This window comes from Chionomys nivalis, chromosome 4, assembly GCF_950005125.1.
Source record: "Chionomys nivalis chromosome 4, mChiNiv1.1, whole genome shotgun sequence".
NCBI classification, from domain to species: domain Eukaryota; kingdom Metazoa; phylum Chordata; class Mammalia; order Rodentia; family Cricetidae; genus Chionomys; species Chionomys nivalis.
In genome coordinates, this window is record NC_080089.1 from 20988968 (window position 1) to 21004187 (window position 15220).

Below are 15220 nucleotides of genomic sequence, written 5' to 3' on the forward strand. Positions count from 1 at the left end.
CTGAACAGCTAGTCTGAACACTGGGATGGCAGGGATGGCAGTTCAGTGCAGGACAGGAGCCTTCACGTCTTCATCCTTGCACCTGGACTCTTCTGACGTGGCCAGGCCAGGGTGACTGGCTCAGATCTAGAGAAAGTTGGGGTTTTCAGGAAATCTGAAGGCAGGCTGGAGGAGGGCTGGAGTCAATAGCCAGTGCCACAGAAAGCGGTCCCTGTGCAGTTGTGCAGTCGAGCAGGCGCATGCGCCACAGAAGGCAGTCCCTGTGCAGTTGTGCAGTCGAGCAGGCGCATGCGCCACAGAAGGCGGTCCCTGTGCAGTTGTGCAGTCGAGCAGGCGCATGCACATTCTTTTGCATGTGCGTGTGAATGAGATGGCAGCCTCCTGATCCTGGGCGGGATCATATATAAACAGTTCCAGATGTAGCAGCCTGGATGTCTGTGACTCAGTTACTTGGCCCTGGCCTGCTGGTGGGAGACTTACTGCCTCATGACATCATAGGGTGCAGGCCACAGAGTTCCTCTGGGCACTTACCCCTCAGGAAACAGGAGCCCCTTCAGAGGTCCTCAAATTCCCAACTTTGTGCCTTATAACCAGGCAGACTTCAAGGCTGCCCTCCCTGTTTGAGGCTCCCAGCATGTAGTGCATATGTTGGGTGTTCCACCCTACACGGCCCCAGCTGTGCTCCAGTCAGGCAGTCAGAGCTCCTGAGGCTGACTGGGAGTCAGTCCAGAGCAGCAACAGGAAACCTGGACCCAGAACCGTACTACCTTCCCCATGGTGAGACTCAGCATTCCTTGGACAGGTGGGGAAGAGGGATACAGAGAGGAGCAGCAGTTTGTCCTGAGGCACACAGCCTGGAAAGGCAGAGTGGAGTTTAACACAGGTACTCGTAGTGTTCAACTAGTCCCTACCCTTCCCTTTCAGCACTGTAGCTGCTGACAGATTCAGAGGTGGTATTCCAAAATTCTTCTTCTGGGGTTTTATGGTAGCGCAGAAACATGAGAAAGAGTCACGAAAGATGGCTAGGTTGAGCCTGGGGGCTAACTGTGGAGAAGAATAACACTGCAGCATGGGGAACCGAGATCACACCCCACCCAGCTCTGTAGTGGATGGCTGGGGTTTGCTGGCTGACATCCTAGCTCCTGGTTTAGTATAATGTTGTCTCAAGAAAGTAGGCGTTTTCTCGCTTCTCCCCCAACATGTGCGTATACCACACACAGAAGATGTCCAGGTGAGGGCCTAAGGCTAGGCTCAGTTGTTAGAGCCTTGCCTAGCGTGCACAGGGCCTGGTTCATCCTAGTACTGCATGACCTGGGTGTGATTGGTGGTTTGGGCCTGTAACTCATTGCCACTCTTGTGAGGCACAGGCAGGAGGATCAGGAATTCAAGGTCATCCTCAGCTGTATAGCAAGTTGGAGGCTAGCCTGGGCTATGTTGAAACTTTGTTTTTGTTTCATTTTAAGTCTAAATAGTGAAGAAAGTCCCCACAAAGAGCTGACTTTTATCTGCAGCCTTACCTAGATTACACAGTGAGCCCCTGCGCTGTGTCCCTGGACAGCCAGCTTCCTACTCTGAGCAGACGTAAAAGGAAGAGTTCTGTGAGCGGATTGATGAGGCTTTGACTGTGGCCACTGCTGCCGGTCACGTGACTGGGAGTTGTAAAGAAGCTAGCTGGCTCAGACCTATCATGGCTGCTACTTGGGAGGCTGAGACAGGTGGTTTGGAACTTAAAGATGTTCTGGGTAACTTAATGAGCCCTGTCTGAAATGAGAAGAGGGCTGCCTGCGTGGCCCAGCAGTGGAATGCTTACCTGTGAGTGCATTCCTGGGTTCCATCGCCAGAAATTTAGAAAAAAAAAAAGGCTTGGGTTGGCTTCAGTGCTAGTGCTTGCCTGGCATGCACGAAAACCTGGGCTTGATTCCAAGCATAGAGTAAAAGAAAGAGAGATGGTGACTCACAAAGCCAATGATACTTCTATGGCATTGGTGCCCCGGCACCAGCTTCCCGGGTATGCCGCCCGAGGTGGCCTCTCAGTGCTTCAGACTCCTTCCCTGTGAGTGGGATTGTCACCATAACTCAGTGGTGTGAACCAGATTCTGTCAAGAAGTGGGGAGGACCACCTGGGAATGGAGTTAGGGCTGAGCAGTTTGAGCACCCACTGCTTGTGTTCTCTAGATGGGGAACAGAATTGATAGGCATCTGTCTAGGAGCTGCTGAGAGACCTTAAGAAGGCAAGGAGGAGGCCATGTAGGGTGTTAGGGCAGAAACATCCTGGACAGAGGCCTTGGACACATATGAGACCTGTAATTTTGAGGGAACATTCAAGTGAGCAAGGGGGTGGCAGTTCTCATCACACCAAGTCAGGTGTTGGGATAGCTTTCTGGTGATTGAAGGCTCTGCCCTGTCAGCCCAGGTGAGGCTTCTACCCTCTCTCCTCAGGAGAAAGAGAAGAAGTACATGCTGCCACTGGACAACCTCAAAATCCGGGATGTGGAGAAGGGCTTCATGTCCAACAAGCACGTGTTTGCCATCTTCAACACGGAGCAGAGGTGAGGAGCCTGCAGGGGTGGGGTCCCAGGAGATCTTAGTGGCAACCTTGTGCACAGGTTTCCAGAGTCCTGTCCTGGGGGTAGTTCTGTGTAGTGAGGTGAGGGCAGAGCACCATGGATACAGACGATTGAAACGGATGCAGTAAGTGTGAGGACCAGTCCAACCCTCCCACACTCACAGGGAGAAGACTGGCACGGGACTGGGGGAGAAACAGGAGGGCCCCTGGTGGTCTCTAGCCCCGTCTAGCCAGTTCTGTAAATGTCAGGCCAGTGAAACAGACCATGTCTCAAAGAGGAAGGTGCATAGAAAGTGAGGAAGGCACCGTGTTGGTTCTAGCCTCTACCTGCCCGTGCACACCTCCATGCCCACAGACTGACCTACTAACTTGCCCTGGTCCCACTCCTCATGTATAGAGAGCATTCAGTGATAGAAGGTGTACACGGTGCTCGGTGACAGAGTGCCTGCCCAGAGTCCCCCAGTGAAAGTGAGCTGATGAAGTGGCCCAAACTCATTCCCTAGAAAAACATAAAGATGGCCTTCATGCATGGACAGACGGACAGACACACACAACCATCATTATAATAATTGAGAATTTTCAGCTGTCCGTTGTCTGGGGCTGCCACACCAGGCAGTGCAGGTTGAGTTTGTTTCTGCTGTGGTTGGAAGTTCTGATGGACATTGTTAACTGTGGTCTTCCCTGCAGACACCTCAGTGGGAGTTTCCAAGCCAGAGCAGAGGCACATGGATCTCTTGAGTTCGAGGCTAGCCGCTTGGTCTACAGATAGAATTTCAGGACAGCCAGGGCTCCAGAGAAACCCTGTCTTGAAAATCCGGGGTGGGGTGCGGGACAAAAAGTGAGGCAGTCTGGACAGCAGGAGCCTGAGTCATCCCCGTCAGAAACAGATGAGGGCTTGCATGCTTACTCATTCCCTTTCCCTTGCTGGTGGCCCAGGCTTTTCCCCCTTGCCTAGGGATTGCATGGTGTCGTGTGCCACTCTACTGAGTTTGAGTCTCCCCACAACGGTGAGCTTGTGCTCCGCAGGCAGACCTGTGTCAGGTTGATAATACAGAGACAAAATGACTGAGCTCAAATACCAGGTTGGAATGACAGGCATGGTGGCACACACCTCTAACCCCAGCACACAGGAGCCTGAGGCAGGACGTTCTAAGTGTGAGGCTGGCGTTGGCTGTGTAGCAAGCCCTGCCCTATAAATAAGTGACAAGCTATCAACACTTCTATGCCATATTCACTTGCTCTGATGATTTTGTGTGTGTGTGTGTGTGTGTGTTTGTGGTACTTGGTGCGCTAAAGTATACATGCACACACATTCAGAATCCCTATAACAAACTGGGGACGGTACCTTTATGCCCAGGTCAGGCAGAGACACACCCTACCCCCAGACCCCTGCTTTTAGTGGTCAGCCAAGTCCCTTTCTATCTCCTACTCCAGGAATGTCTACAAGGACCTACGACAAATCGAACTGGCTTGCGACTCCCAGGAAGACGTGGACAGCTGGAAGGCTTCGTTCCTGCGAGCTGGGGTCTACCCAGAGAAGGACCAGGTAAGGAGCTACCTTCCCTGCATAGATGACATACCAGAGGCTGCCTGGGAGAAGGGACTAGTCATTTCTAGGCCAAAGGTGTCAGTGGTAAAAATACCTGCCAGAGTCTGTGGAAATGGCTTAGATGTTCGCACTACAAGCATAAGGACCTGAGGTCAATCCCTCGAGCTCACATAAACAATAGCCAAGTGTGGTGGTGCATGCTTGCAGTCCTAGTGCCGGGGAGGCAGGGAGAGGCGGACTGCTGCAGCCCAGTAGCCTGCCGGCCTCACCACATCAGTACCCCTGGTCCTGGTGAGAGACTTGTCTCAAAAAGTAACTCTTCTAGGGGGAGGGGGAGGGAAATGAGAGGTGGTGGAGGTAAGGAGGCAGACATCTTTAATAAATAAATAGATAAATAATAAGTTAAAAAAAATAAGTAACTCTGGTCTTCCCAGTGAGTTCTAGGCCAGCCAGAGCTACACACCTGTCTCAAAAAAACAGGCCAATCAATCATTAATGCAGTGTGAGACTAGGAAGATAGCTCAGATGAAAAGTACCTGCTGTGTAAGAAGACTTTAGTTTGGATCCCCAGAACCCTAGTAGAAAGCCAGACACAAACCGTGTGTCTGCCTGTAACCCCAGTCTTGTACAGTGCAGGCACCTGGGATGAAAACAGTGTATGGATCCCTGAAGCCCACTTAACAGGCAGCCTAGAAAAATCAGTGCACTCCAAATTCAGAGAGAGTGCCTGTCTCAAAATGTGGGCCAGTAAGATGATTAAGGGACTGAACATGCTTGCTGCAAAGCCGTATGATGCAAGTTTGAGCCCTAAGACCCACATAATGGAGAACTGATTCCCACAAGTTGTTTTCTGACCTACACACATGTGCCATGGCACAGCACACACATGTTTACACAAATATATACGTGTACAAGACATAAATGTGGGTTTTTCGAGGGTTTTGTTGTTATTGTTTGTTTTGTTTTGTTTTTTGAGGCTGGGTCTCTGTGTGGCTCTGCCTAGCCCACAGCTCACTATGTAGACCAGGCTGGCCTTGAACTCACAGAGATTTATCTGCCTCTACCTTCTGAGTAGAATTAAAGACTTGGGCTACCACACCTAACATAAAATTTAATTTTAAAAATTTAAAAACTGCCAGGCGTTGGTGACACAGGTCTTTAATCCCAGCACTTGGGAAGCAGAAGCAGGAGGAACAGCTTGTAGGGGTGATACTCACATATACATACATACAGATAGACACAAATCAGTAAATACCTGATACACACAGCTAAGGGAGAGGTGTCCTGCTTGGCTCTGTACATAGCTGCTCTGCTTACGTTATCTACCCTGGCAGTGATCGAGGTTCAGAGGCAGGAAATGGGAAGATGTGACAGGGCTAGGTGTCTCCAGGGATGCAGCCTCCAGCTCAGCCACATTTCCTGAAGGTTCAAGAGCTTCACAAATATAGTGCTGTTCTAGAAATATAACTCAGCAGATAAAAGCACTGGCCACTCTTCCAGAGGACCCGTTCAGTTCTCAGCACCCACATTACAGCTTACAGCTGTCTGTAACTCCAGTTCCAGAGGATCTGACACCCTCTTCTGGCCTCTGTGGACACCGCACACATGGCATATACACGTACCAACATTGATGTACACATAAATGAAAATAAGTCTTAAAAATTACAGCAGCTCAGGGGCTGGCGAGATGGCTCAGTGGTTAAGAGCATTGCCTGCTCTTCCGAAGGTCCTGAGTTCAATTCCCAGCAACCACATGGTGGCTCACAACCATCTGTAATGAGATCTGGTGCCCTCTTCTGGCCTGCAGGCATATATGCAGACAGAATATTGTATACTTAATAAATAAATAAATAAATAAATAAACAAATAAACAAATAAATAAATAGGCGCATGCCTTTAATCCCAGCACTTGGGAGGCAGAGGCAGGTGGATCTCTGTGAGTTCGAGACCAGCCTGGTCTACAAGAGCTAGTTCCAGGACAGGCTCCAAAACCACAGAGAAACCCTGTCTCGAAAAACAAATAAATAAATAAATATTTTTAAAAAATTACAGCAGCTCCTGGAACCCAGGGTACCAACACCTGAACCCTAGCATTCCGTAGTCAAACCATAACTCAGAACACATAGCTGACACCCACTGGAGCAAGCAAAGCAGAGTGAGCATAGTTTGTCATTAGGGTCCGGAAGGTTCTCTAGCAGAATCCATGGCCTGAAGGCAGGTGGACTTGGTATTCATCTTGTTGTCTTTTTTCCTCCTGTTCTTGGGGTGAAGTCACTACAGAATCCTGGTGTGTGTCCCCATCCCCTGGGAAGAGTCCACCCTGACTTTCAGTATACCCCAGCACAGACCAACTGATCCAACAGCACTGTCAGGAACCCACTTGAGAGGGGGTTGGCTGTCAGCAGGGTAGGCACATAGTTCCAAGAGCATGTAGTTCTTAGCTACAGTTGCTCGGCCTGCTCGGCCGTGCTCACCTTCTCTGTGTCCCGTGCAGGCGGAGAATGAGGATGGAGCACAAGAGAACACCTTCTCCATGGACCCGCAGCTGGAACGGCAGGTGGAGACCATCCGGAACCTGGTGGACTCCTATGTGGCCATCATCAACAAGTCCATTCGTGACCTCATGCCAAAGACCATCATGCACCTCATGATCAACAATGTAAGTGGGAAGTTCCAAATTAGCCAAGGTCTTAACTGAGGCTTGGTGGGCTGGATATCCAGCCGCAGCACTACAAAATGCCTCTTTTTGTGGTGCCTGTCAGCCCGGCACCGGAGTGTAGAGGCCGGAGGATCAGAAGTTCACCTTCATCCTCAGCTACATAGCCACTTTGAGGGGATCCTTGATTATTTATGACCCTGTCTCTAAAACCAAAACCAAGGCAAGCAAGGTGGCTCAGAAGGTAAAGGCACTTGCTCTGGAACTTTCCAGTCCACAAAGCTGTCCTCTGACATGTACACATATTACACACATACACATATCACACACATACATACATACACACACGCCAGACTAATGCCACAAAGCTGTCCTCTGACATGCACACCATGACGCATACACACACACACCAGACTAATAAATAAATAAGTAAATAAAATTAATTTAAGAACAAATTAGGAGCTAGAGAGACGACAGTTAAGAGCACTGGCTGCTCTTTCAGAGGTCCTAAGTTCAATTCCCTACAACCATATGGTGGCTCACAGCTATCTATAATGAGATCTGATTTTCTTCTGGTGTGCATGAAGACAGCACTCATATACGTGAAATACATGAATAAATAAATCTTTAAAGAAAACAACAAAATATTTTAAAATAAGTCCTACAAAGTTAGAACAAATTGGTTTGTTTAGGTGGCCTTTTGTTTTTGTTTGTTGTTGGTTAGTTGCTTGGGGATTGTAATGTTGGGGATTGAACCCAAGGCATGGTGCATGTTAGGCAAGCTTTGGATTATTGAGCTGCATCTCTACTCCATCATTAGGGGAGTCTAGGCAGGGGCTCTACAGCTGAGCCACGCCCCTACTTCTCACTGGAGGGTTGATTTTAGGCAGAGTCTCTATGGCTAAACCTTAGCCTGCGATGGATGTTTTTCTGATCACATTAGGCTTCTGAGTTCTTGGCTAGTGTAAGGGTCTGACCTCTCCCACCATTGCCCTCAGACAAAGGCCTTCATCCACCATGAGCTGCTGGCCTACCTGTACTCGTCAGCAGACCAGAGTAGCCTCATGGAAGAGTCAGCAGAGCAGGCTCAGCGTCGGGATGACATGCTACGCATGTACCATGCGCTCAAGGAAGCACTCAACATCATTGGGGACATCAGTACCAGCACCGTATCCACGCCTGTGCCCCCACCTGTTGATGACACGTGGCTCCAGAACACCAGCGGACACAGGTCTGGAGGGCAGTTTGTCCCCCATGTGCCCATACAAGCTCCACCCTTCCTGTTCCTCGGTCCTATCAGGAGATAGGTCACAGCTGAATGGGACAACACACAGGCCTGAGAACCTGTCCTGCCTAAAGCCACTAGGGGAGCCATGGCCTCCAAAGGCCAATCTGAGCCACATCCTTGGAGGAAAACATCCTAAGTCTCCACTACTCTTGTATCTTCTAGTGGAGCAGGGAGCCCAGGGGACAGCTACCACAGAGGTCGTTCTCCTAGACATAGCGAAGGGCACAGGGGAAGATTTAGAAGGCAAACAGAGCCCTCTAGCCCATAGAACCTAGGATTCCATAGCCTCAAGATGGGAAGCATGGGCCAGAGAGACATCTAAGCAGCCACAGTCAAGGGAATGTCAGTGCATTGGACCTACTGAAACTTCAGGACACTGGATCCTTCAGGAAGAGGACCAGAGCCCAGACCTGGGAAGACTGAGGTCTCTAGGACCAGTGGGGAACAAGGCAGACAGGTATCTCACAGATAGAGGCTCTGGAAGGGTCTTGGGCTGTACAACAGTCTGGACACACCTCCCTCAGAGCTTTCCTGTCAGGACACAGCAACCCTAGAAACTTGGACTGCTGTAGCTCAGGCTGGTGGCCCTCGTCAGTCGCTTACAGGGGGTGTTCACAGTATGATTCCTCCAGCTTACAGCCTCTCCCTCCTCCACAGCCCCACTCCACAGCGCCGACCTGTGTCTAGCGTGCACCCGCCGGGCCGGCCTCCTGCAGTGCGGGGTCCCACACCAGGGCCTCCCCTGATTCCTGTGCCTGTGGGGCCTGCAGCCTCCTTCTCAGCACCCCCCATCCCATCCCGGCCTGGACCACAGAACGCGTTTGCCAACAACGACCCTTTCTCAGCACCACCTCAGATACCGTCGCGGCCAGCACGGATTCCCCCTGGTGTTCCTCCAGGAGTGCCCAGGTAAGGCCCACAGACTCTGACTGCCTCCATTCTGATGACTTCCAGTGTAGCCCCAACAAGACATCGAGTAGTGCAGGCATTGCTGCTTGTGTGCTGAGAAACTGAGCCCCAGAGGGACCAATCCCACTTAGCCATAGGACGATGGATCAGCTGACCTCACAGCTCCTGGCCTGTCTCCCTAACCCTAGGTTATCACTAATACCTGGTCAGCTACGTTCTGGTCTCCATTTCTGAGGTCCAAGGAGGGCAGGGAAGTGGGCAAGATGACACACCTGGTAAAAGTGCTTGCTACCAAGCCTTGTGACCCGAGTTCAGTCCCCAGACCCCTCTTGGTGAAGGAAAGACCAGCTCCTCCTAAGGCCCAGAACTTGCCAGTGCTACCCAAGCCAGCTAGTGACATGGAGATACCAGGAAAATCCTGTATACTGTATACTCCTCCTGGTGCCCCGACTTTGGGAGCACCTGGGGTGGGCTGGATGGGTGGGGTCCTCATCCTCACCCTGCATCTGGCCTCACTGCCCTCCACCTCCCCATGTCTTGCTCTCTTTGCAGCAGAAGAGCACCCGCTGCGCCCAGTCGGCCTACCATTATCCGCCCGGCCGAGCCGTCCCTGCTCGACTAGGCTGCAGGGGGCAGTGTTCTGGGGGGTCCTCGTGCACCCACAGTGCAGGAGAGCTTTGGTTTGGGCCCCACTACTGCCGCCCCCATGGTGGGACCAGGCTCCTGTGGGCAACCCTACCCTTTCCTCCCTAGCCTGGTGGACATGACAATGAGGGGGTGGGTGGGGTCCCAGACAACAGGACATGGGGGCTTTGCACTTTGGGTTGAGGAGAACTGTCTGGTTGGCAGTAGGAACTGCATCCTTGGGACCATCTGGAAAGAAAGATCCAGGCTGGTGTAGGGGAACTCTACCAGGGGCTTCTCTACAGACTGTAAGCCTTTGTTCTTTCTTGGGGTACAGCAACTGTCCAACTTTTCCTAAGGGCTCTTCAGGAGTGAGCCGGGCCCAACAGGCCCAGTGCTGGCCAGCTACCTGGCTCAAGTTGTATATATATCTTCTTTGGCCATATTAACCACACAACCTGAGCCCAGCCCAGTCTCGATAGCCAGAGGTGCCTTTGTGCCTTCCTCAGGCCTGGAGCACCTCAGCTCTGGCCTGCCTCACTCTCCTCGGCCCGTGTGGTTTGGGCTGTGTGAGCTGGGGAAACATCAGGGGCCTTCTGGCTCCCAGCTGGCCCATCCCCATAGGGTGGGCCTGGTGCCTCTGTGCAGATCCTGTCCCCACTGCTTGGTTTGACCACTGTTAAGTGCCTGCCTCTGTATATCCTATTAATAAACTAAAATAAAGGGAAGCCCCGCTGGTGGCTATGTGTGTGGGCCTTCTGTGTCTGTCCCAGGCCAGGTGGAGACTGTCCACACTTCCCTCGCTTACACGTGTCTCCTGTCATTTCTTCTGAACACCTCTCTACCACTTCAGGAATAGGACCCCCTCTCCCGGTGCTCATAGGAAACAGAAATTCTAGCCACTACCCCGAACGGCATTGTGGCCAGGCCCACTTCCAGGTCCCCCATTAGCTCTATAGGGGACATGGTTCAACTTTGCTTTATGATCTTTTTCTTTCGTGCCAGGCGACCACCTCCATCGGCTCCTGCCCGGCCTTTCTTCTGAGCTTCGTGGGAGTGCCCTCCCGCCTTCCAGGCTGCCTGGCTTGAGGCTAGGTCTGTCCCAAGCTGCTGTCCCTGAGCCCAAGTCACCAGGCACTATTAATTTTTCTGACCATAATTTATTGACCCCAGAGCCCAGGACAGATGCCCTTTGTTCCTCGAGGCTTGCAGGTAGACTGTGGGCTGCACCCAGAGAGAAGGAAGGGCTCCTCTTGGAGTTTTGTCGTCAGCCCCCCACCAGCTGGCTCCCACTGGGCCGAGGAGCCAGGGCTCTTTCCTATCAAATAAAAGTGACTGTCCTGGCAAGAACTCTGCAGGTGTGTCTCCTTCCCAGACCCTAGCAAAGTAGGCTTATCCCCAGGAGCGAGCAGAGACATTGCAGGTGGGGTGTGTCCAGCTGGGGTAAGGGCCAGGGACAGCCGCACAGCTTGACCCATCCTGATGGCTGGAAGACTTAAGCTAAGGCACGATAGATATCAGGAGAAACCAGGGCATCTGTGAGCCATATAGCCCCACACTGCAGCACCTAACACTTCAGCTTCCGAGGAACAGGCACTGGTGCTGAGCCTCCCCATCCAAGGGGTCTGCAATCCACTCACACTCCCTGCTCACCCAGGAAGGGATGGATACATGGGGTCCTCTCTGAGTCTGGGGAGGTCTCCACAAGTCACACAGGCCTGAGGGCCTCCACTGTTTCACTCATCCTCTGTGGCCGGGGCTACGTGGGTACAGGACGCTTGTCGTGGAAGAAGCGCTTGAGTGTGCAGACCTGCAGGACAGCCACCAACAGCAGCACAGCCACATTGGCAGCTGACCAGAAGTTGACCCGCTCCAGGTTGTCTTCCTGAAGGTTCCGATCACGTGCCTCAAAGGCTCGTAGCAGAGTCAGCATCTGGATGCTCCGTTCCAGCCGGGTCCTCATAGTCTCTATGGATTCCTGCCAAGTCACAGAGAGGACGGGGTCAGGCTGCCTAAGCCAAATCCTCACTCGTGCCGTTCAATGGCTGTGTGACTGTCAGCAAGTTAATTTGCCTCTCTGGTCTCATGTCTCACATCCTCTCCTAGAAACCCAGTGTTTTTTGTTTTTTCCATTTTTCCCCATGATGTTTTCTTGTTTGTTTTTAGGTAAGGCCTTTTTTTCTTACGGGTCAGAGGGTGCACATACTGTGCATTCATGTGGAGGTCAGAGGACAGCTTACAGGGGTCAGTTCTCTCCTGCCACTGTGTGGGTCTCAGGTAGTTAGGCTTGGTGGCAGTTGCCTTTGCCTGCCTGCTAAACCATTTCACCAGCCTTTAAAATAGGATCTTTTGTGTCAAAGACTGGTCTTTATATGCAAGTCAAGGGTGGCCTTGAGTTTGTGATCCTCTTGTATCCAATTGTAACCCACACTGGTTTTATGGAGTGCTGGGTGTAGGAACTTCATGCGTCTTAGGGTATCACTCTACCAACTGAACTATCCCTAGCCCTTTTGGTTTTGTGAGATGGGTTCTTGCTATAGCCCAGGTTGGTCTTGAACTCACTGGAATGCTGCCTCAGCCTCCTGAGTGCTGGGATTACAAACATGCACCACCACATTCAACTCACCTTGATGTCTTCCATTTTGACATCAAGCATCTCCTCTGGCTCCACAGCCTCAGCCCAACCTTCCACCTCTTCCTCATCCTGGAAACTGTCAAAGATGAGCTCGAAGAACACTAGCTTCTCTGAGATGGCACTGAAGGAATTGTCAAAGCATAGCCTGTAGTCCCCGGCCTCAGTAGGCTCCACCCTGGGCAGATAAATGAGACACAGACATGACCCTGGAGTGACCAGCCAGCTGGTCTGTGGAGCCAGTAGGATGGTAACCCGAGGCCACTGGGGAGCTGCAGGGCTGTAACTGAACCAAGACAGGGCAAGACTTCACTCACGTGTGCACCCCATCAGCCTTTCGAGACTCACTGACCAACAGCACACCCTGAGGGCTCTCCAAGGTGAAGTCCACATCCAGCCCCGCACCTCCAATCACCTGAAGAGCAGGTAAGAGTTGGGGAATGGGCAGGTTTGAGCCCAGCTTATCTTCCACAGAAGGACTGGGTTGAACCGAACTGGAAAATACCCATACAACCACTAGGAGCCTATCTTCAAAACAAACCATGTATGTTTGGGGTAGGAGGGTAGCCTGTGGGGATCATAGGGCAGCATGCAGGAGTCAGTTCTCAACCTCCACCACAGTTAGGAAACTCGGGACATCGGGTTTAGTTTAGCTGCGCGTTCTTTTACCCATTGAGCCATCTTGCTGCCCTAAGGGCCTATCTGAGCACCGACATCCACACCTGCAAGGTTCCTTCCTGGTCCCTAAAACGTTCCACGCGAGGTCTTTCATCGGGCCATCCCACCACCCCCTTTAGCAGTCCAAGGTGGGTGTCTACCTGGCTGCAAATATATAGTGGTCGCCGACCCTCTAGCCACCAGGGAGTTGCCCTGAACCCTACCCAAAGAGCTTCCAGCTCGGAACTCCCCTAGCCCAGGAGACCATAGGCATCCAGGCCACGCCCACTCCACGCCCCTCCGCTGGCCACGCCCCCTTGTCCTACGCCGCGTTCCGAGCCCCGGACCTTCTCACCTGGTACTCGGTCTCTAAACTAGCATTGGCCGGCGCGGACTGGTAAAAGCATTGCTTCCTCCCTGCGGGAAGCAGAAATGTAAACTCGCCGTCCTGAATGGGCGGCGGCCCCGCCTCTCCCACTCCTACTGCTGGCAGGAGTAGCCACAGGGCCAGGGCTACGGCCGCGCCGGCCGCCATGATCCGTATCACGTTCTACTCTACTTAAAGGATGTGGGTCCTTTAAGCACTGGTCCCGCCCACCTCTCATTTCGGCAAAGCTCATTGGCTGGAGCCTATGTTCGGCCCCAAACCCGCGGAATGCTATGTGAAGGGTCCCAAAGAGGGGAGCTGCCCGGACGAATGCCTAATCTGTTAGAAAGCACACTAACACTCACTAGGATTTTGTGAAACTTCTCCATATCTGTTATTAACCACTGGAGTTGGGGATAGGAGAAATGACAGGTCTGAAATGATGAAGCAATTTTTCAGGCAAAAATTAAGATGACTAAACGGGGAGGTTTGCGGGTCCTCTGTGGCACCGCCTGCGGTCCTCCCTACTCCAGTGCAAGTCTCGTGTCGCCTATTGATCAGGCTGGTGTAGGAGAAACCCGTCTGTGGTGGGTCCTGGGTTGGATCCCGGTCGGGAGGTGTCCGGGTGCTGGCGGTACTCCGATGTTAGCTTCTAGCGACGCTTGTTCAATGAGCATGGCCTCCCCAGACTCAACGCCAGCTCTCCTTTCTCTTTATACCTTACATCATCACTTTAGAAGGATTTTGGTCTCCTTAAGTTGGGGGTGCTTGTTAGGTGGTGAGCAGAACACGCCCTCACTCTACATCCAATTGGTCTCACACCTTTGGGCCAAGAGGTCCTAGTGAGTTCCTGCTGACATAAGCCCTAACTCTAGCATTGGGAGACTGAGGCAGGAGTTCTGAGGAGTTTGAATTGGAGGTCATCCTCGGGTACATAGATAGTTCCAGACTAGCACGTGTTACGAAGGATCTATTTGGCCTCGAGATACTCAGAGGATAAAGGTCCTCGCTGCTAAACCTGATTACCCCAGTTCAATCCCTAGGACCCACGTGGTGGAAGGATAGAACTGACTCTCACAAGTTAGTTGTCCTCTGACTTCCATGCACACGCATACACACACTCACACATACACACGCGCACCACCGTGCTAGTTAGTTTTTATCCACTTGACACAAATCTGGCAAAAGGGATTCTCACAGGAAGAATTGCCTTGCGGGCATTTTCTTTGCTATCTGAGGCCGGAAGGCCTAGCCCGCTGTGCAGGTGGTATGCCATCCCTAGGCAGGTGGGTCTTGGCTGTTTATGTTTAAGAAAAGTAATTTGGGGGGCTGGAGAGATGGCTCAGTGGTTAAGAGCATTGCCTGCTCTTCCAAAGGTCCTGAGTTCAATTCCCAGCAACCACATGGTGGCTCACAACCATCTGTAATGAAGTCTGGTGCCCTCTTCTGGCCTTCAGGCATACACACAGACAGAATATTGTATGCATAATAAATAAATAAAATAAAATTTAAAAAAAGAACAATATATGAATATTAAAAAAAAAAGAAAGAAAGAAAAGTAATTTGACTGAGCGGTGGTGTTGCACGCCTTTAATCCCAGCACTCAGGAAACAGAGGCAGGTGGATCTCAGTGAGTTTGAGGTCAGCCTGGTCTACAGAGTTCCAGGACAGCCAGGGCTGTTGCTCAGAGAAACCCTTCTCAAAAGGAAAAAAGGTAGTGTTAGTTTGGGGCTTGAAGAAAGGGCTCAGCGGTTAAGAGCACTGGCTGCTCCTCCAGAGGACACAGGTTCAGTTCCCAGCACCCACGTGGCAGCTCACAACTGCCTGTCAAGCCAGTTTCAGGGGATCTGACACCTTTACACAAACATCATACAGGCAAAACACGAATGCACATGAAAAAGATAAAAAAGAAAAAATAGTTTGAAGTTGGGCAGTGGTGGCACACACCTTTAATCCCAGCACTAGATAGGCA

The 15220-nt window shown here is 51.7% G+C and overlaps 2 protein-coding genes across 16 annotated transcripts in view; one reads left to right on the forward strand and one right to left on the reverse strand.

Moving 5' to 3' along the window:
• The window catches only part of Dnm2 (dynamin 2), a 91955-nt gene extending 81155 nt beyond the window's left edge, over positions 1–10800 (forward strand). For 3 of the 15 annotated variants that reach the window (XM_057767874.1, XM_057767877.1, XM_057767886.1), the window contains 6 exons: positions 2440–2549; positions 4001–4112; positions 6610–6774; positions 7770–8002; positions 8717–8968; positions 9521–10568. In XM_057767874.1, coding sequence (XP_057623857.1) covers positions 2440–2549; positions 4001–4112; positions 6610–6774; positions 7770–8002; positions 8717–8968; positions 9521–9590 — 942 coding nt within the window. In that variant the 3' untranslated portion in view covers positions 9591–10568. Of the gene's footprint in view, positions 1–2439; positions 2550–4000; positions 4113–6609; positions 6775–7769; positions 8003–8716; positions 8969–9520; positions 10571–10597 lie in introns of those variants that run through there. The other 12 variants (XM_057767880.1, XM_057767890.1, XM_057767878.1 and 9 more) reach the window with 10 other exon arrangements.
• A 199-nt stretch (positions 10801–10999) lies between these two features.
• Tmed1 (transmembrane p24 trafficking protein 1) lies at positions 11000–13429 on the reverse strand. Its single transcript, XM_057767891.1, has 4 exons — positions 13237–13429; positions 12542–12639; positions 12219–12402; positions 11000–11570 (listed from the first exon to the last, which is right to left on the reverse strand). The coding sequence occupies exons 1-4, from the start codon at positions 13414–13416 to the stop codon at positions 11352–11354; spliced, it is 681 nt and encodes a 226-aa protein (XP_057623874.1). The 5' UTR covers positions 13417–13429; the 3' UTR covers positions 11000–11351.
• Between the last annotated feature and the right edge of the window lie 1791 nt (positions 13430–15220).